Source organism: Oncorhynchus mykiss, chromosome 10, assembly GCF_057628025.1.
Source record: "Oncorhynchus mykiss isolate SJ-2025 chromosome 10, ASM5762802v1, whole genome shotgun sequence".
NCBI classification, from domain to species: Eukaryota; Metazoa; Chordata; class Actinopteri; order Salmoniformes; family Salmonidae; genus Oncorhynchus; species Oncorhynchus mykiss.
In genome coordinates this window covers 64285525-64306350 of record NC_143031.1, presented here as the reverse complement: position 1 = coordinate 64306350, position 20826 = coordinate 64285525, and the positions used below count along the sequence as shown (strand labels likewise).

General features: G+C 46.2%; 1 protein-coding gene and 1 long non-coding RNA gene across 8 annotated transcripts in view; one reads left to right on the top strand and one right to left on the bottom strand.

The window, feature by feature from the left end:
- The window catches only part of LOC110534626 (uncharacterized), a 168433-nt gene that overhangs the window by 49608 nt on the left and 97999 nt on the right, over positions 1-20826 (top strand). For 3 of the 7 annotated variants that reach the window (XM_090187486.1, XM_090187487.1, XM_090187488.1), the window contains exon 1: positions 19789-20243. In XM_090187486.1, coding sequence (XP_090043612.1) covers positions 19985-20243 — 259 coding nt within the window. In that variant the 5' untranslated portion in view covers positions 19789-19984. Of the gene's footprint in view, positions 1-13508; positions 13621-13835; positions 16916-19756; positions 20244-20634; positions 20766-20826 lie in introns of those variants that run through there. The other 4 variants (XM_036934488.2, XM_090187485.1, XM_036934482.2 and 1 more) reach the window with 3 other exon arrangements.
- Positions 12413-13931, bottom strand: LOC118936898 (uncharacterized). Its single transcript, XR_005034334.2, has 2 exons — positions 13824-13931; positions 12413-13589 (listed from the first exon to the last, which is right to left on the bottom strand). It is a non-coding gene; the product is annotated as an uncharacterized LOC118936898 (long non-coding RNA).

Here is a 20826-nt window from a genome sequence, read left to right as displayed (position 1 = left end):
GCTTCTTACGAAGCCACTCCTTCGTTGCCCGGGCGGTGTGTTTGGGATCATTGTCATGCTGAAAGACCCAGCCACGTTTCATCTTCAATGCCCTTGCTGATGAAGGAGGTTTTCACTCAAAATCTCACGATACATGGCCCCATTCATTCTTTCCTTTACACGGATCAGTCGTCCTGGTTCCTTTGCAGAAAAACAGCCCCAAAGCATGATGTTTCCACCCCCATGCTTCACAGTAGGTATGGTGTTCTTTGGATGCAACTCAGCATTCTTTGTCCTCCAAACACGACGAGTTGAGTTTTTACCAAAAAGTTATATTTTGGTTTCATCTGACCATATGACATTCTCCCAATCTTCTTCTGGATCATCCAAATGCTCTCTAGCAAACTTCAGACGGGCCGGGACATGTACTGGCTTAAGCAAGGGGACACGTCTGGCACTGCAGGATTTCAGTCCCTGGCGGCGTAGTGTGTTACTGATGGTAGGCTTTGTTACTTTGGTCCCAGCTCTCTGCAGGTCATTCACTAGGTCCCCCCGTGTGGTTCTGGGATTTTTGCTCACCGTTCTTGTGATCATTTTAACCCCACGGGGTGAGATCTTGCGTGGAGAACCAGATCGAGGGAGATTATCAGTGGTCTTTTATGTCTTCCATTTCCTAATAATTGCTCCCACAGTTGATTTCTTCAAACAAAGCTGCTTACCTATTGCAGATTCAGTCTTCCCAGCCTGGTGCAGGTCTACAATTGTTTCTGGTGTCCTTTGACAGCTCTTTGGTCTTGGCCATAGTGGAGTTTGGAGTGTGACTGTTTGAGGTTGTGGACAGGTGTCTTTTATACTGATAACAAGTTCAAACAGGTGCCATTAATACAGGTAACGAGTGGAGGACAGAGGAGCCTCTTAAAGAAGAAGTTAGGGATTTTCTCATGGGTCTCACCACAGTTTATAACCATCATTTAGTTATTATTCATAAAAAATCCCATAACAATATGCCAAAAGACTGTGGGCTACACTAGTTCATTTAGCAGGCAAGATTTGCTTAGAATTCCATGGCATTATTTTATAGTATGAAGAATACAAGTGAACAAAGCTGAATAAAATAGAAAGGATATTTTCTCCAAATAATTTGAGGAAGTGCGCACATGCGGCTATTCTGTGTTGAGCGGTTAACAAATAAGTAGGTACTATATGCTTAATTTAGAGTTATTAATGTATCTTTAGTTGTTCTACAAACGTTGGGCTGTATTTTTTTATTTGTAATACATTGTAAGGCTGTATGATGCGACTAATGATGATGTGAAAAAAGTAGCTTGAAAGGCATGTGCTCTGCTTTGGTTTTTTGCGCAGGCTGTACACACTTCATCAGTCTCTTATTCACAATTTGAATAAGAGTGCTGCCTGCTCCGAATCACTCACACTGCTCTTCATCACCTGATCTGGTCTTTCTCACAGGCTACAAGTGAGGACAGACACATCGGGGACGCAACTTCGCATGTCCTTATCCAATTCCGAAGTGCATATTGAAGATATTGGAAGAACTGTCCACATTTACTTTTCGCCAGCTAACAAGATGAGTGGGCCTAACGTACAGAAAAAGCTCTAGCCTATGTCAATCTACTATCCCCCATAGTACAAAAGTTGGTCAATTATATTCTCTGTGAGAAATAAATATTCCAAACATAGTCTGGAACAAAACCTTGACCTATAGGGGAGGGTCTGGGTGGGCGTCTGTCCGCGGTGGCGGCTCTGGCGCGGGACGCGGACCCCACTTCACCATTGTCTTAGTCCGCCTTATTGTCCGTCTCCGTGGCTTTCTCACCATGGCCACCCTTCTCAATGACCCCACTGGACAGAGGGGCTGTTTGGGACAGAGGGGCAGCTCGGGACAGAGGTGGGGCAGCTGCTCGGGACAGAGGGACAGCTGCTCGGGACAGAGGGGCAGCTGCTCGGGACAGAGGGGCAGCTGCTCGGGACAGAGGGGCAGCTGCTCGGGACAGAGGGGCTCCGGCAGCGGCGCCGGACAGGCGGGAGGCTCCGCCAGCGGCGCCGGACAGGCGGGAGGCTCCGGCAGCGGCGCCGGACAGGCGGGAGGCTCCGGCAGCGGCGCCGGACAGGCGGGAGGCTCCGGCAGCGGCGCCGGACAGGCGGGAGGCTCCGGCAGCGGCGCCGGACAGGCGGGAGACTCCGGCAGAGGCGCCGGACAGGCGGGAGACTCCGGCAGAGGCGCCGGACAGGCGGGAGACTCCGGCAGAGGCGCCGGACAGGCGGGAGACTCCGGCAGAGGCGCCGGACAGGCGGGAGACTCCGGCAGAGGCGCCGGACAGGCGGGAGACTCCGGCAGAGGCGCCGGACAGGCGGGAGACTCCGGCAGAGGCGCCGGACAGGCGGGAGACTCCGGCAGAGGCGCCGGACAGGCGGGAGACTCCGGCAGCAGGGCCGGACAGGCGGGAGACTCCGGCAGCAGCGCCGGACAGACAGGACCACCTGCAGGGAGGAGACAGAGAGACAGCCTGGTGCGTGGGGCTGCCACAGGAACCACCAGGCTGGGGAGCCCTTCAGGAGGCTTGGGGTTAGGAGGAGGCACCTGAAGGACCGGGCTGTGGGGGAGCACTGGAGCTCTGGTGCGCAACCTTGGCACCACTTCCCCAGGCTGGATAACCACTCTAGCCCGGACCCTCCAGAGTGCAGGCACAGGTTGAACCGGGCTGTGGGTAAGCACGGGAGATCTAGTGCTTACTACACGCACCTCTCCCTTAGGCTCCACTCCCACATTCGCCCGGCACGAGCGGAGCGCAGGCAGAGGACGCACTGCACCCTCCCAGCGCCCCGGAGACACAGCACGCAGAGCCGGCGCAGGATACCCTGGACCAAAACTGCGTACCGGCGATCAGACCCGCTGAGCAGGCACCATACGCCCTGGCTCGATGCCCGCACTCGCATGACACTCTCGGGGGGCTGTCCTATAGCGCACCGGGCTATGGACACTTACTGGCGACACCGTGCGCTTAACCGCATAACACGGTGCCTGCCCAGTATCACGCTGCTTATAATAAGCACGAGGAGTGAGCGCAGGTCTGCTACCTGGCTTAGCTCCACCCCTCGTGTGCCCCCCCCCCAAAAAATGTGGGGCTGTCTCTCGTACCTGTCGCACTGCCCTGCTGCTTTCGCCAACCTCATTCTCCTGTAACCTTCCTTGCACTGCTCCATCGAATCCCAGGCGGGCTCCGGCACTCTCCCTGGGTCGATGGCCCATCTGTCTACCTCCTCCCAAGTAGTGTAGTCCTGTGAAGCCGGCCGCTGTTGTTGTTGCTGCTGCTGCTGCTGCTGTCGTCGCTGTTTTCTACCACGCCACTTGGTCCTTGGTTGGTGGGTGATTCTGTCACGCCCGTCCTCCTCTTCATCTGAAGATAACAAACACCTACTGTACACATCAAAATAGTTTATAGTTTAGTCAGGTTTGTCTGATAATGACTTTGACTTACAAAGTCATATTTATGTCCACCATGATGGGTTTAACAACAATGAAGTCATTCTGTAACTACAGTACATGTAGTGGGGATGGGTAAACACTCCATGTTGAAAGTGTCTATGTGTGTATAAGTACCTGAGGGAGTGTATGTCTGTGTAATCTGTATCACCTGTCTCTTCTAGGAGGAGGAGGGTCCAGAGGTGCTGCTGGTGAAGGAGGAGGGGTGTGAGGAGGGTCTGGGGAACCCTGAGGGGACCATGGTCATGGAGGACAACCAGACTACACCTCCTCCTGAACCCACAGAGGAACCAACTAAGCAGCACAGGACCACATACAGTCTCACTGAGGTGAGTCCACTGTAAACTACTGTCAGAATGGTATTATGTCAGAGCTCGTATCCACAAAGCCTCTCAGAGTAGGAGTGCTGAACTAGGATCAGTTTTGCCTTTTAGATCATAATGAATAAGACAATATAGACAGATGGGGACCTGATCCTCGATCAGCACTTCTACTCTGAGACTTCCCTGGGGCTGTAGCCACAAAGCGTCTCAGAAAAGGTCATAGGAATTAGATTAAAACCTGTTTTAAGACAACAACAAAAAACCTCTAAGCTCAGAATAGTTTTTAGGATGATGTTAAAACACTGCTCAGACCAACTCTGAGCCAGGAGTAAAATCAACTCTTAAAAGTTTCTCAGCTGGTAATCAGGACAATTTGAGGTACCATAATGGAAAGATAGTGATGACGCTCATTAACATTGTTATGGGCCCTTCCCAACAATGCAGTGAGAAATAAAATAGAGAAATAATAGAAAAGTAGTAACAGAATAATAATAAATACAGAATGAGTAATGATTACACGGGGTACCAGTACTAGGATAATTGAGGTAGATATGTACATATACAGTGGGGCAAAAAAGTATTTAGTCAGCCACCAATTGTGCAAGTTCTCCCACTTAAAAAGATGAGAGAGGCCTGTAATTTTCATCATAGGAACACTTCAACTATGACAGAGAAACAGAGAAAATGTGAAAAAAAAATCCAGAAAATCACATTGTAGGATTTTAATGAATTTATTTGCAAATTATGGTGTAAAATAAGTATCTGGTCAATAACGAAAGTTGATCTCAATACTTTGTTATATACCCTTTGTTGGCAATGACAGAGGTCAAAAGTTTTTTGTAAGTCTTCACAAGGTTTTCACACAGTTTATTTTGGCCCATTCCTCCATGCAGATCTCCTCTAGAGCAGTGATGTTTTGGGGCTGTTGCTGGGCAACACGGACTTTCAACTCCCTCCAAAGATTTTCTATGGGGTTGAGATCTGGAGACTGGCTAGGCCACTCCAGGACCTTGAAATGCTTCTTACGAAGCCACTCCTTCGTTGCCCGGGCGGTGTGTTTGGGATCATTGTCATGCTGAAAGACCCAGCCACGTTTCATCTTCAATGCCCTTGCTGATGAAGGAGGTTTTCACTCAAAATCTCACGATACATGGCCCCATTCATTCTTTCCTTTACACGGATCAGTCGTCCTGGTTCCTTTGCAGAAAAACAGCCCCAAAGCATGATGTTTCCACCCCCATGCTTCACAGTAGGTATGGTGTTCTTTGGATGCAACTCAGCATTCTTTGTCCTCCAAACACGACGAGTTGAGTTTTTACCAAAAAGTTATATTTTGGTTTCATCTGACCATATGACATTCTCCCAATCTTCTTCTGGATCATCCAAATGCTCTCTAGCAAACTTCAGACGGGCCGGGACATGTACTGGCTTAAGCAAGGGGACACGTCTGGCACTGCAGGATTTCAGTCCCTGGCGGCGTAGTGTGTTACTGATGGTAGGCTTTGTTACTTTGGTCCCAGCTCTCTGCAGGTCATTCACTAGGTCCCCCCGTGTGGTTCTGGGATTTTTGCTCACCGTTCTTGTGATCATTTTAACCCCACGGGGTGAGATCTTGCGTGGAGAACCAGATCGAGGGAGATTATCAGTGGTCTTTTATGTCTTCCATTTCCTAATAATTGCTCCCACAGTTGATTTCTTCAAACAAAGCTGCTTACCTATTGCAGATTCAGTCTTCCCAGCCTGGTGCAGGTCTACAATTGTTTCTGGTGTCCTTTGACAGCTCTTTGGTCTTGGCCATAGTGGAGTTTGGAGTGTGACTGTTTGAGGTTGTGGACAGGTGTCTTTTATACTGATAACAAGTTCAAACAGGTGCCATTAATACAGGTAACGAGTGGAGGACAGAGGAGCCTCTTAAAGAAGAAGTTAGGGATTTTCTCATGGGTCTCACCACAGTTTATAACCATCATTTAGTTATTATTCATAAAAAATCCCATAACAATATGCCAAAAGACTGTGGGCTACACTAGTTCATTTAGCAGGCAAGATTTGCTTAGAATTCCATGGCATTATTTTATAGTATGAAGAATACAAGTGAACAAAGCTGAATAAAATAGAAAGGATATTTTCTCCAAATAATTTGAGGAAGTGCGCACATGCGGCTATTCTGTGTTGAGCGGTTAACAAATAAGTAGGTACTATATGCTTAATTTAGAGTTATTAATGTATCTTTAGTTGTTCTACAAACGTTGGGCTGTATTTTTTTATTTGTAATACATTGTAAGGCTGTATGATGCGACTAATGATGATGTGAAAAAAGTAGCTTGAAAGGCATGTGCTCTGCTTTGGTTTTTTGCGCAGGCTGTACACACTTCATCAGTCTCTTATTCACAATTTGAATAAGAGTGCTGCCTGCTCCGAATCACTCACACTGCTCTTCATCACCTGATCTGGTCTTTCTCACAGGCTACAAGTGAGGACAGACACATCGGGGACGCAACTTCGCATGTCCTTATCCAATTCCGAAGTGCATATTGAAGATATTGGAAGAACTGTCCACATTTACTTTTCGCCAGCTAACAAGATGAGTGGGCCTAACGTACAGAAAAAGCTCTAGCCTATGTCAATCTACTATCCCCCATAGTACAAAAGTTGGTCAATTATATTCTCTGTGAGAAATAAATATTCCAAACATAGTCTGGAACAAAACCTTGACCTATAGGGGAGGGTCTGGGTGGGCGTCTGTCCGCGGTGGCGGCTCTGGCGCGGGACGCGGACCCCACTTCACCATTGTCTTAGTCCGCCTTATTGTCCGTCTCCGTGGCTTTCTCACCATGGCCACCCTTCTCAATGACCCCACTGGACAGAGGGGCTGTTTGGGACAGAGGGGCAGCTCGGGACAGAGGTGGGGCAGCTGCTCGGGACAGAGGGACAGCTGCTCGGGACAGAGGGGCAGCTGCTCGGGACAGAGGGGCAGCTGCTCGGGACAGAGGGGCAGCTGCTCGGGACAGAGGGGCTCCGGCAGCGGCGCCGGACAGGCGGGAGGCTCCGCCAGCGGCGCCGGACAGGCGGGAGGCTCCGGCAGCGGCGCCGGACAGGCGGGAGGCTCCGGCAGCGGCGCCGGACAGGCGGGAGGCTCCGGCAGCGGCGCCGGACAGGCGGGAGGCTCCGGCAGCGGCGCCGGACAGGCGGGAGACTCCGGCAGCGGCGCCGGACAGGCGGGAGACTCCGGCAGAGGCGCCGGACAGGCGGGAGACTCCGGCAGAGGCGCCGGACAGGCGGGAGACTCCGGCAGAGGCGCCGGACAGGCGGGAGACTCCGGCAGAGGCGCCGGACAGGCGGGAGACTCCGGCAGAGGCGCCGGACAGGCGGGAGACTCCGGCAGAGGCGCCGGACAGGCGGGAGACTCCGGCAGAGGCGCCGGACAGGCGGGAGACTCCGGCAGAGGCGCCGGACAGGCGGGAGACTCCGGCAGCAGGGCCGGACAGGCGGGACCACCTGCAGGGAGGAGACAGAGAGACAGCCTGGTGCGTGGGGCTGCCACAGGAACCACCAGGCTGGGGAGCCCTTCAGGAGGCTTGGGGTTAGGAGGAGGCACCTGAAGGACCGGGCTGTGGGGGAGCACTGGAGCTCTGGTGCGCAACCTTGGCACCACTTCCCCAGGCTGGATAACCACTCTAGCCCGGACCCTCCAGAGTGCAGGCACAGGTTGAACCGGGCTGTGGGTAAGCACGGGAGATCTAGTGCTTACTACACGCACCTCTCCCTTAGGCTCCACTCCCACATTCGCCCGGCACGAGCGGAGCGCAGGCAGAGGACGCACTGCACCCTCCCAGCGCCCCGGAGACACAGCACGCAGAGCCGGCGCAGGATACCCTGGACCAAAACTGCGTACCGGCGATCAGACCCGCTGAGCAGGCACCATACGCCCTGGCTCGATGCCCGCACTCGCATGACACTCTCGGGGGGCTGTCCTATAGCGCACCGGGCTATGGACACTTACTGGCGACACCGTGCGCTTAACCGCATAACACGGTGCCTGCCCAGTATCACGCTGCTTATAATAAGCACGAGGAGTGAGCGCAGGTCTGCTACCTGGCTTAGCTCCACCCCTCGTGTGCCTCCCCCCCAAAAAATGTGGGGCTGTCTCTCGTACCTGTCGCACTGCCCTGCTGCTTTCGCCAACCTCATTCTCCTGTAACCTTCCTTGCACTGCTCCATCGAATCCCAGGCGGGCTCCGGCACTCTCCCTGGGTCGATGGCCCATCTGTCTACCTCCTCCCAAGTAGTGTAGTCCTGTGAAGCCGGCCGCTGTTGTTGTTGCTGCTGCTGCTGCTGCTGTCGTCGCTGTTTTCTACCACGCCGCTTGGTCCTTGGTTGGTGGGTGATTCTGTCACGCCCGTCCTCCTCTTCATCTGAAGAGGAGAGGCAAGATGGATCTGAGGACCAATACGCGGCGTGGTAAGTGTCCATGGTCAATCTTTAATAAAGAAAGTAGTGAACACTGAAAACTATACAAAACCAGTAAACAAAATAACAACCGTGAAGCTAATCATATGGACTGTGCTGAAACAAGCCATCAACATAGACAATCACCCACCAACAAACAGTGCAACCCAGGCTACCTAAGTATGATTCTCAATCAGAGACAACTAATGACACCTGCCTCTGATTGAGAACCATACTAGGCCGAAAACATAGAAATGCCCCAAAACATAGAAAAACAAACATAGACTGCCCACCCAACTCACGCCCTGACCATACTAAATAAATACAAAACAACGGAAATAAAGGTCAGAACGTGACACCGTGCTTCAAGGTTGGGATGGTGTTCTTCGGCTTGCAAGCCTCCCCCTTTTTCCTCCAAACATAACAATGGTCATTATGGCAAAACAGTTCTATTTTCGTTTCATCAGACCAGAGGACTATTCTCCAAAAAGTACAATCTTTGTCCCCATGTGCAGTTGCAAACCGTAGTCTGGCTTTTTTTAATGGCGGTTTTGGAGCAGTGGCTTCTTCCTTGCTGAGTGACCTTTCAGGTTATGTCGATATTGGACTCATTTTTACTGTGGATATAGATACTTTTGTACCCGTTTCCTCCAGCATCTTCACAAGGTCCTTTGCTGTTGTTCTGGGATTGATTTGCACCTTTCACACCAAAGTACGTTCATCTCTAGGAGACAGAACGCGTCTCCTTCCTGAGTGGTATGACAGCTGCGTGGTCCCATGGTGTTTATACTTGCATACTATTGTTTGTACAGATGAACGTGGTACCTTCAGACATTTGGAAATTGTTTCCAAGGATGAACCAGACTTGTGAAGGTCAACAATTATTTTTCTGAGGTCTTGTCTGATTTCTTTTGATTTTCCCATGATGTCAAGCAAAGAGGCACTGAGTTTGAAGGTAGGCCTTGAAATACATCCACAGGTACACCTCCAATTGACTCAAATGATGTCAATTAGCTTATCAGAATCTTCTAAAGCCATGACATCATTTTCTGGAATTTTCCAAGCTGTTTAAAGACACAGTCAACTTACTGTATGTAAACTTCAGACGCACTGGACTTGTGATACAGTGAATTATAAGTGAAATAATCTGTCTGTAAACAATTGTTGGGAAAATGACTTGTGTCATGCACAAAGTAGATGTCCTAACCGACTTGCCTAGACTATAGTTTGTTAACAAGAAATTTGTGGAGTGGTTGAAAAATGAGTTTTAATGACTCCAACCTAAGTGTATGTAAACTTCCGTCTTCAACTGTATATCATTCACAAGTGATAGGCTAATATTGTCACCCATCAGTCTATTCTTGATATAATATTTCTTTACATATACTAAATAAAATGTGTGAAATTTGTTTTGATTTAGAATGGACCATTATCATGCACCTGTATCAAAACAGGGGCAGCGGAAAAAATACATGTCATCTATGCACTTAAATAGCGAATGGAGGACGTTTTCCCCGTGGTTTATTTTCATGCTAGCCAGGTAGGCTATACTCCTGTTGTAAATATAAGCAATGTGCCTAATTTTAGGAAAGTTAAGAAATAAATATAGTAGGCCTAGCCTATAGAAAGCTGATGGGCTCCTCCTCTTTTTAAAAGGCCATCACTCTGTTTTCTCGCAGAATTGCATAGCTTATTGAAATGTTGTGCAACATGAGCTTATGGGTCTCATGAAGTGTTTGATTAGATTTTTGATTACATTTGATGTCAGAGTGATTAAAGGGACAATATAGTGCTGAGTACCAGGCAGTTAGCAAGTTTAGTAGGCTACTAATGACGATCAGCAGCACCAGAGCTTGGAGAAGCCTAATTACTGTAACTAAACGGTCATGTGGAATTTGACTGCCTTCATGACTCGTGACCGCCGGTGTGGCGGTAAGGTCACTGCAACAGCCCTATTCCAGACTTGGTGCATCGGCACTACTTGCCCTGCGGTAGCAGAGAGAACAGTCTATGACTTGGGTGGCTGGGTTCTTTGACAATGTTTAGGGTCTTCCTTTGACACCGCCTGGTATAAAGGTCCTGGATGGCAGGGAGCTCGGCCCCAGTGAGGTACTGGGCTGTATGCATTACCCTCTATAGCGCTTTGCGGTTGGATGTCAAGCAGTTGCCATACCAAGCGGTGATGAAGCCAGTCAAGATGCTGTCAAGGATGCAGCTGTAGAACTTTTGGAGAATCCGAGGGCCATGCCAAATCGTTTCAGCCTCCTGAGGGGGAAGAGGCATTGTCGTCCCTCTTCATGACTGTGTTGGTGTGTGTGTGGACCATGATAGGTTCTTAGTGATGTGGACACCAAGGAACTTGTAGCACTCGATCCACTCCACTACAGTCCAGTCGATGTAAATGCAGCCGTGTTCGGCCCTCCATTTCCTGTAGTCCATGATCAGCTCCTTTGCCTTGCTGACGTTGAGGGAGAGGTTGTTGTCCTGGCTTCACACTGCCAGTTCTCTGACCTTCTTACTATAGGCTGTCTCATTGTCGTCAGTGATCAGGCCTACCACCGTCGTGTCGTCAGCAAACTTAATGGTGTTGGAGTCATGCATGTCCATGCAGTCGCGGGTGAACAGGGAGTACAGGAGGGGACTAAGCTTAGTGATGAGTTGAGGGCAATATGGGGTTGAATGCTGAGCTGTAGTCAATGTGTGAATTTATGTATGCTCTCTCTAATTCTCTCTTTCTCTCGGAGGACCTGAGCCCTAGGACCATGCCTCAGGACTACCTGACATGATGACTCCTTGCTGTCCCCAGTCCACCTGGCCGTGCTGCTGCTCCAGTTTCAACTGTTCTGCCTATGATTATTATTTGACCATGCTGGTCATTTATGAACATTTGAACATCTTGGCCATGCTCTGTAATAATCTCCACCCGGCACAGCCAGAAGAGGACTGGCCACCCCACATAGCCTGGTTCCTCTCTAGGTTTCTTCCTAGGTTTTGGCCTTTCTAGAGAGTTTTTCCTAGCCACCGTGCTTCTACACCTGCATTGCTTGCTGTTTGGGGTTTTAGGCTGGGTTTCTGTACAGCACTTTGAGATATCAGCTGATGTATGAAGGGCTATATAAATACATTTGATTTGATTTGAACAGCATTCTCACCTCTTGTCCAGGTGGGAGAGGGCAGTGTGGAGTGAAAGAGATTGCTTCATCTGTGGATCTGTTGGGTCTGTATGCGAATTGGAGTTAGTCCAGGGTGTCTGGTGTGATGTTTTCAAAGCATTTCATTGCTACATATGCGAGTGTTACGAGGCGATAGTCATTTAGACTGGTTACCTCTGTGTTCTTGGGCACAGGGACTATGGTGGTCTGCTTTAAACATGTAGGTATTACAGACTGGGTCAGGGAGAGGTCTGGTAATCCATCTGGCCCTGCGGCCTTGTGAATTTTCTTGTTTGCTTATGGCCCTATACAGCTCGTTAAGTGGGGTCTTAGTCCCATCTGTTTGTTGTGGTAAATAGACAGCTACAAAAAATATAGATGAAAACTCTCTTGGTAAATAGTATGGTCTACAGCTTACCATGAGATATTCTAATTTAAGCAAGCAGAACCTCGAGACCTTAATTTTAGAGACAGCATCAGCTGTTGTTAACAAAGAGACATACACCTCCCCCTTGAGCTTACCGGATGCTGCCGTTCTGTCCTACTGCTGCATGGAAAAACCAGCCAGATGTATATTATCCATGGTCTTGTTCAGCCAAGACTCCGAGAACCATGGGTTATTACAGTTCTTCAAGTGCCGTTGATAGGGTAGTCTCGAACGGAGCTCGCCCAGTTTGTTTTCCAGTGATTGTACGTTCACCAATAGAATGGAGGGTAGAGGTGGTTTATGTACTCGCCGACGTAGTTTGTTAGGGTGCCTGCATGTTGGCCACTCTTGCACAGTCTATTTATTTTCCGAGTCTCTGGGATTAGGGCCTGGTCTGGGGTGAGCAGTATGTCCTGCTCCTCTGACTCGGTGAAGTAGAAATATTCATCCAAATCGAGGTTAGTGATCGCCGTTCTGATATCCAGAAGGTCTTTTTGGTCATAAGAATTAGAATTATGGGGAATAACTCATCGCGATGAGGCATTACCAGTTTTGGACTATAGAATGCTTCAGACACCCATCAAATGTTGCAATGGTAAAATGTTGAATATAATTTTCACCGAATACAATTACTTTGCCTAAACTTAATTCTTGCCTAATATTTTGGCATGCATAACCTTTTTTTAACCAATTCTGATGGTTGTTAAAAGAGGAATTATGTTAATAGGCTATTACCGTTATAACAACACACTCGTCACTACCGTTTAACAACTCTAAATCGCTTTGGCACAGTAGGCATCAACTCACTTGCCGATAATGTTGCATAAAACGTTTGAATAGTCTATCATTTTCGTCAAACATAATCAAAGTTAATGTAGGCCTTATCATGTGAAAATTATAGACCTTTCAAACATTTTGTGCAACATTATCTAGATGCTTTCAATTTCCAAACCTAAAGGCATACCCAATTTAAGTCTTATTTTTTTAAAGGTCGACTGAATGTCTATCAAGATGATGTTGCGCCCCAAAGGGATAACGTGAAATAACAATGTAGGTTATTGACATAATCAAAAGAAAATTGGGATTATTTATTAGCCTAGTGGTTAAAACAATTTAGGCATACCATGTGAAATTAATGTCAAAAGCGCAAGAGATACTGTTGCAGGTAGGTCTAGATTAATTATGGATTGATCATATAGAAATATCAACACATTCTTTCAACAACTCCAAAATAATCGCCTATGGTCCAGGAACCACTGACTCGCTGCCCTTTTCTATTATCTAGACACTTGCTGGTAACTCAACTAGTTAGAACAGCTCATGAGTTCTCCTAAATATCTGTAGACTAGGTAAGACTCTTATGACTAAAGATTATTCAAGCATAGCTTTTATTTTTACCCATAAGAGTAGGATAACTTTTACTCTGAGACACTTTGTGGATGCGGGCCGTGGTCTTGATTAATTTTGTCTGAAGTGTGGGACCATGTTTTGATTTATTAAACCATTAAAGACTATCAAGTATTAAAGTCAACTTACATGTTTGCATAGTATCAAATCACCTAACATGTTTGTATAGTGCTCATAGCAAACTCTCATTGCCCAACCAGAAGATGCTCCATAGCAGGGTGCTCATATCAGATTTCTTGATCCAACATCCTCTCACTCTGTATCTCTTACAGTCAGTAGACATGGAGGAAGGGAAGCCTGATCTGCTGCTGGTCAAAGAGGAGACCATAGAAGACGTACCAGAGAGCATTGATCTGTTGAGTGGACTAAAGATGGGGGAGCAAGGTAAGAAAGAAATACATATAAACTACATACAGTAATAGATCTTCAATGGGAATAGTAATGTGCCTGGCTATACATTTTTTCAGAAGATTAAATCAATACAACAAAACACACAATGCATGAATTTGACCAGGTAATTGACACAAAAAAAACTCCATATGTAGAGTTCTCTGCCATGTTTTTAAAAAAAAAGTATATTTTGTAACCTCTTCCTTCAGGTGGTTGGCTGGAGATTAAAAGAGGAGACTGGGCGGCCATCTTGGATTCCCAGACCGGCGCAGCCAAGGGCCGAGGGGACAACATCACCGAGCTGGCTAGGGCCAGAGGAGACATAGTGGGGGTCAGTGGATGGGACAGAGTCCCTAATGCCGAGCTGGGGAACAACACTGTTAACCACAACCCAAAACAGACTGTCGAACACAAAACAACAGTCAAACTTAATTTCCATGACAACAGACTGTCTGGGACCAAGGCAAGGCGTAGATTTGGTCTGCGAGGACGAGGTGGTGTCTGTATGCGGCAGGAGAAAACAGCCACAGACTCTGCTAGCGATACTCCGTCCTGCTCCTATAGTTGTGATTCAGAGAGACTGATGGTGCCTCAGGTTAACCCCCTAACAGGTGCTGCCTTCAACCTGCCTTCTATAGGATCTATCAACTGGAACATGGACCCTGTGACAACACAGACACTCCCTGGCCTTCATCCTCCTCACACTCCCCTAATGTTAAACCAGACCTCAGACAATGCCAGTGCCTCAACACTAAATGGCTACACAAGCCCATTGACAAATGACAGTAGTAGAGATGGAATCAGTAAAGGTGGTGGCGCCAAAGAGAAGCGATTCCCGTGTTCATTCTGTGGGAAAGTGTTCAGTTTCCCCCAACAGGTGGAGATCCACCAGAGGATGCACACAGGGGAGAAACCGTTCAGCTGCAACCTGTGCAGGGTCAGTTTCTCACACTCATCCAGCCTGAAGAGGCACCAGAGGGTCCACACAGGGGAGAAACCATTTGGCTGCCACCTGTGCCGGGTCAGTTTCTCCCACACGTCCAGCCTGAAAAGGCACCTGAAGGTCCACACGGGAGAGAGGCCGTTCGCCTGTACGCACTGCGAGAAGAGATTCTCAGAGAGGAGCTACCTCAGGTTACACCAGCAGAAAATGCACACAGGCCATGTATAGTGACATATAATGTAGTATTAGTTTGTTTGTAGTTAATTATGTTGGTTTTGGATGTAGTAGGGAGCTGGATGAGGTGACATGAGGGAAGAATGAGTATGATAAGGCAGAGGAGATGATATGGTGATGGTTGGTGTGATAGTGTCTGTAAAAATGCTTCACTGATGAAGAGTGACAACCTTATCATGGTGTTTGATGCTAGTGTTTTATAATGAGGAAATGATAGTGCCTTAATTCATGTTTACTTGGCATAAAGCAATGAAGCTGTGTGTAATGTAATGTTGAACCATTTCCAAAGTATTCTCAACTTCATTTTATCTAAGAGAAGTGTACCAGATTTGGTAACAGGTCAACTGTTACCATAGTGATAAAAGTTATTCTCCATGTCACTAGGGCTGTTGCGGTAATCCAGCATTCATGCGTCATGACCGCAATAAAATTCTAATGTGACCAGTCATGGTAATCTCCTTTTAAGCACTCTGGAGATATGTTCGTAGTACCCAACTCTGTAACGATCATCAGGTCGCTAATGGCCTGGTACTCAGGGCTCTATTGTCCTTCTAGCCACTCTGACATCAATGCAAATGTAATCGAAAATCACATTAAACACATCATCAAAACAGTATGTGCTTTTAAACTCACCTCACTCTGATTGATTGATCAATTTGAATAAATTAGTTCAACAACAGGTTGAATCTGAGTGGAAAAAAGATACCTTTGGTACAAACTTGCCCTAGCCTAAATAAAACAAATTCAGAGTCTACATTATAGTGGATTTTTGGGGGAATTTGTATAGCCTAGTAATAGGGCACATTTTATATTTTTCATAATTAATAGTCTGATATGTTTCCTTTAGCTACAGAATATCTCACCACCATGCCTTTCCATCTCCTCCCAGCTTTCCTTAATGCCATTCTTCAGCGCACAGTCAGAGGGGCTGTCAACAGTTTAATGAAATACAGCAGACAGTTTCGTTGTGAAAACATGTTACTATCGATGTTCCCTTACAGATTTCACTTGTTTTTCCATATTAAGCACTGGGTAGCTGCAGGAACAGGATTGGAGTGCCCATGGCATGCAGAGTTTGGGCAGAATATCTATCACATGAAGTAGTTTCCCCGAAATGGGACCAAGCTGCGGGAAAGTGACCTCCATTCGCTATTCGATACGGATGATATGCATCTTTTTCTCTTGCCTCTGTTTCTGCAAATGTGATAATGGGACATTCTAAATCGAAACTCATTTGACATATTAGTTAGGATTACATTGAGAATAGTCTGGTGAAATAATGATCACTTGATGAGAGCTGGAGTGAACAGCATGTGCAGCCTGAGGCAAGGAACAGAGCACAAGCTTTTTTTTGTGACTTTCTCAAAATTGTCAATAGCCTATCGTCGCATCATGCAGCCCATACCTTTTGATTTCTAAAGCATTCTAAGGTTTGTATCATTCACAACTAAAGTTGCCAAATTACAGAAAATCTGGCATATAGAACCTGTTTCAAATTATGACTTTTATGCTCAACATAGACACTTCATATGCGCACTCCGGAATGGGAAAAATGTAATTTCTATTTTAAGTTCAATTATAATCGTCTTACTATAAAATCATACAATATAAAATAATGGCATGGGATTTAAGCATATCTTGTCTGCTAAATGAACAAGCCTACAGCATGGCGCATAGCCATACAGCATGGCGCATAGCCATAAAATGATATTTATTTTTGACATGTTTCTTTAGACTTGCCTAAAATAAATCATGGCTTTGTTGTGATGGTGTATATTCAACTGATTTACTCTGTGTTTTTAAATGTAGATGTTCCAAAGTTCATCAGCAGCTTGTATGCATGGAGGGCTGGATGGAGGGCTGTATGCATGGAGGGCTGGATGGAGGGCTGTATGCATGGAGGGCTGTATGCATGGAGGGCTGGAGATGCTCAACGTGTTTATGTTAATTACTGGTCAATTACCATGAGACCAGCAGGCTTTTGCATGACAACCAGCTGACAAAGTGTCATGACCACCACAGCACTACTTATTGTTTTGTGCAATAAAAAGTACTGTACTTTACATTGTGAGTATTACCATTTTGTTGAAATAAAATACAAAGTTGACTCTGCTGACTGACTTGGTTATTTTTGTATTATTCCAGGAACTGAGTTTCCTTTATTTCAGTCAAACCAAAACATTATACTTAATTCTCGAATTAACACATATGTAAATGTTTTAAATAATTAACTCCAATGGCTCCATATTGTTAGGTACTTGAATCACAGTGTTAGAGAAAGGCTTGGCTGTGGTTTAACATGTTATAATGTGTCATGTTTCTGTGTCTACAGCAGAGTTTCTTATATGAACCTTTTTATATGCTCTTTTGTATACTTTGTGTTTAGTCTGTAGTCCATGAGGACCTGCTGGTATCTGGTGTTGCTGGCAGGAGAGAGTGGACCTCTGAAACGGCTGGTCACAGACCCGGACAACAGCACCCTGGGTCAGGAGCCATCGATCTTCCTTCCCGAGTCGGAACCAGGACCGACCCACGAGGAACAGAGATTCCACCACTACACAGAACACAACCAGTGGACAGGTGGACTGAACAACCTCAGTCCTGGTGGTCATCAGAGAGACAGAGGCTCCAGTCAGGGATCCAGTCTGCAGCCCAGACCTTTCTCCTCACAGTCTCAGTGCAGGGATGAAGCTTCAGCCTTCATAGAGAGTGGTGGGAGACCCCCCTGGTGGTAGTCTACCAGGAAGTCTTTATTTTCCTTCAGTCTCATCTCATGCCTAGTGACTGGGTTCATAGAAGGTCTGGGCCTGGTCCTGGGTCTAGCCTTCCTCAGTTACCTCAGGATTAGCTCATCAATACAGACAGACAGTCAGGATGGGTGGTCACCACAAGAGGTTCCTAGCCTATAACACAGCACACAATCCCAACAACACCCAAACAATGGCTAGAGGTCAAGGAGGGAGCTCAAAGACTAACCACCTGATGGTGGTGGCTCCTGCTTCTACCACCTCTGGTGTCATAGGGTCAAAAATTAAGAGGCCAAGCAATAGGACAGACGCTGACAAGCTGTATGCCTGCTCCACATGTGGGAAGAGCTTTGCTGAGGCAAGGTATGTGAAGCAGCACCAGGCTGCTGACACCAAGGCGGGGCCCTTCAAATGCAAACTATGTTCCAAGAGCTTCTCCTTCCTGAGTTACCTCATTAGACATAGGTGTGCCCACAATGGGAAGAAATCGTAGCAATTCTTTAGATTAAATATTATAGTTATCATGTGAAGTGTCCAGGGCTAAGAGTTTTTATTACTAAGAGTTGAGCATCTGGGTATGCTAACCTTCTTACATAATACAGATGTTGTTTGGTGTGCTGGCATAGCTGAAACACAGTCCTTGAAGTCTACTATATGAAAACAGTGCATTCGGAAAAGTATTCAGACCCTATACTCAGTACTTTATTGAACCACCTTTGGCAGCGATTACAGCCTCGAGTCTTTTTGGGTATGAAGCTACAATTTTGGCACACCTGATTTTGGGGAGTTTCTCACATTCTTCTCTGCAGATCCTCTCAAGCTCTGTCAGGTTGAATTGTGGGCGTCGTTGCACAGCTATTTTAAGGTCTCCAGCGATGTTCGATGGGGTTGAAGTCCGGGCTCTGGCTGGGCCACTCAAGGACATGCAGAGACTTGTCCCAAAGCCACCCCTGCGTTGTCTTGGCTGTGTGCTTAGAGTCATTGTCCTGTTGGAAGGTGAACCTTCACCCCAGTCTGGGGTTCTGAGCGCTCTGTAGCAGGTTTTCATCAAGAATCTTTCTGTACTTTGCTCTGCTCATCTTTCCCTCGACCCTGACTAGTCTCACAGTCCTTGCTGCTGAAAAACTGTAGGGATGGTGCCAGGTTTCCTCAAGACGTGACGCTTGGCATTCAGGCCAAAGTGTTCAATCTTGGTTTTATCAGACCAGAGGATGTTGTTTCTCATGGTCAGAGTCTTTTAGATGCCTTTTGGCAAACTCCAAGTGGGCTGTCATGTGCCTTTTGCTGAGGAGTAATTCCTTCGACCTTGTGGCTTGGTTTTTGCTCTGACATGCATTGTCAACTGTGGGACCTTACATAGGCAGGTGTGTGCCTTTCTAAATCATGTCCAATCAATTGAATTTACCACAGGTGGAGTCCAATCAAATTGTAGAAATGTATCAAGGATGATCAATGGAAATCGGATGCACCGGAGCTCAATTTCGAGTCTCATAGCAAAGGGGCTGAATACTTGTAATAATAAATAAGGTAAATATGGTATTTGTTTGTAATAAAAAAAATGTTTTTTCTAAAAACCTGTTTTTGCTTTGTCATTGTGTGTTGATCGCTTTGTATTGTGTGTTGATTGAGGAAAATAATGAATTTAATAAATTTTAGAATAAGGCTAAAGTAACAAAATGTGGAAAAAGTGAAGGGGTCTGAATACTTTCCAAATACACTGTATATTCCCCCTTTGAATTAGTTTTTTTTACCTTTGTTCTAGTCAACAAATATAATGTCCCTCCCAACATTATTTTGCATAATCAGGTGGTACCTGTTCCTTTATGTACTATAATTAGGTGATCAAATCTGTTAATGAGAAATCATGTCCTTCTGATATGTTTACTTTTTATGTACTTGTTTATCCTTTAGAATAAAACGTGGCCTCATTTTCCTTCGAACCTATGAAAGGGATTCCACGGCCATTGTCAAAATTGGCTATATCGTACAATTGAATGAAAACAAATTAGCTTTATAATTTAAGGTTCGTTTTAAAATCAAATGTTAAGCAGATACATTGTAGAAATAGGCAGGCTTTAGACATAATTATGACTTTGGCTGTGGATACTTGTGACAACTGCTTGAAAGATACTGATCATGATTCGGTTTTACGTGTAATTCAAGAACATCGCATACCCTTTATTTAGCCACACCCTTCTATGACGCCTACCAATAATATCATTTATCTTCTGTGTAAACGGAAGTAAATTACGAAGAACATTTTCCACGTTAGCGTGTTTATTGTTGATATTAAGACGTTTATTAAAACCATGGCACTTAAAATGATTCATTTAACAGCACAGAATCACATACTTACCCTATGTAGTCTTTAATACACGTTGGAGACAGGAATTGGTGATAACTAGTTAATGCTAGCTGCTAACGTTAGCTAACAATGGCTGACGGTATGGTTTTTCACACTCAAATAGCCTCCATAATGGAGGTGCTAGCGAATGCAGCCGTGTCAGAGATCTGTAAACTCGTAGACGACGACTATGCAGTGTTTCGTTTGGAAATTACTCAAACCCAGAAAGAAAACAGGGCATTGCGGAGGAAACTACAGCTATTTGAACTGAAGATGGCACGGGAGCGCGTCCTAGCCAGTCGTCCCAATAGTGTCAAGATTCTCGACCGGTACAGAGCAATGGCTAGAGGTATATTCTGCCGAGGCTACGCGGCCTGTCGCGGTTCATATATAGCTCAGTGCCCGTCTCTTCGTTCTGCACGTGTTCAGATGTTATCCAGAATTGGGTCTTGGTCAGTTGTTGGATAGTATGCAATAATGCCCCTGATTATTTAGCTATCTTGCGCAAAGACACTATCATATTCTAATCAGATTCTTGATGTGCTGCATTTCCTATTATTTACTCAATAAAAACAATGTGATACATTGAACATAATACATCAATAAATAAATAGTATATCAAGAAGTTATGAGAAGTGTTACCTTAAAATCGTTGCCAATTCTAGACAGTGTCAATAGGGTACAATATAGCATTGACAGTACTGAACTTAACCCCATCTTTCCCCCAATCACTCTTGCAGGTGAAGGACATTTCACTAAAGGCCACAGGAGCTTTGTGAAGCCAGGGGGACACAATGCATGGGGAGATGACCAACCAATCACTGTTGATGAGGGGAGTGGAACCACAACCCAGCACATTATCGAGATAGAGGTTAGTGTAATAGTGTTACATAAAAAATGCTAATTTGTAAATCAATAGCCCATTAATTTCA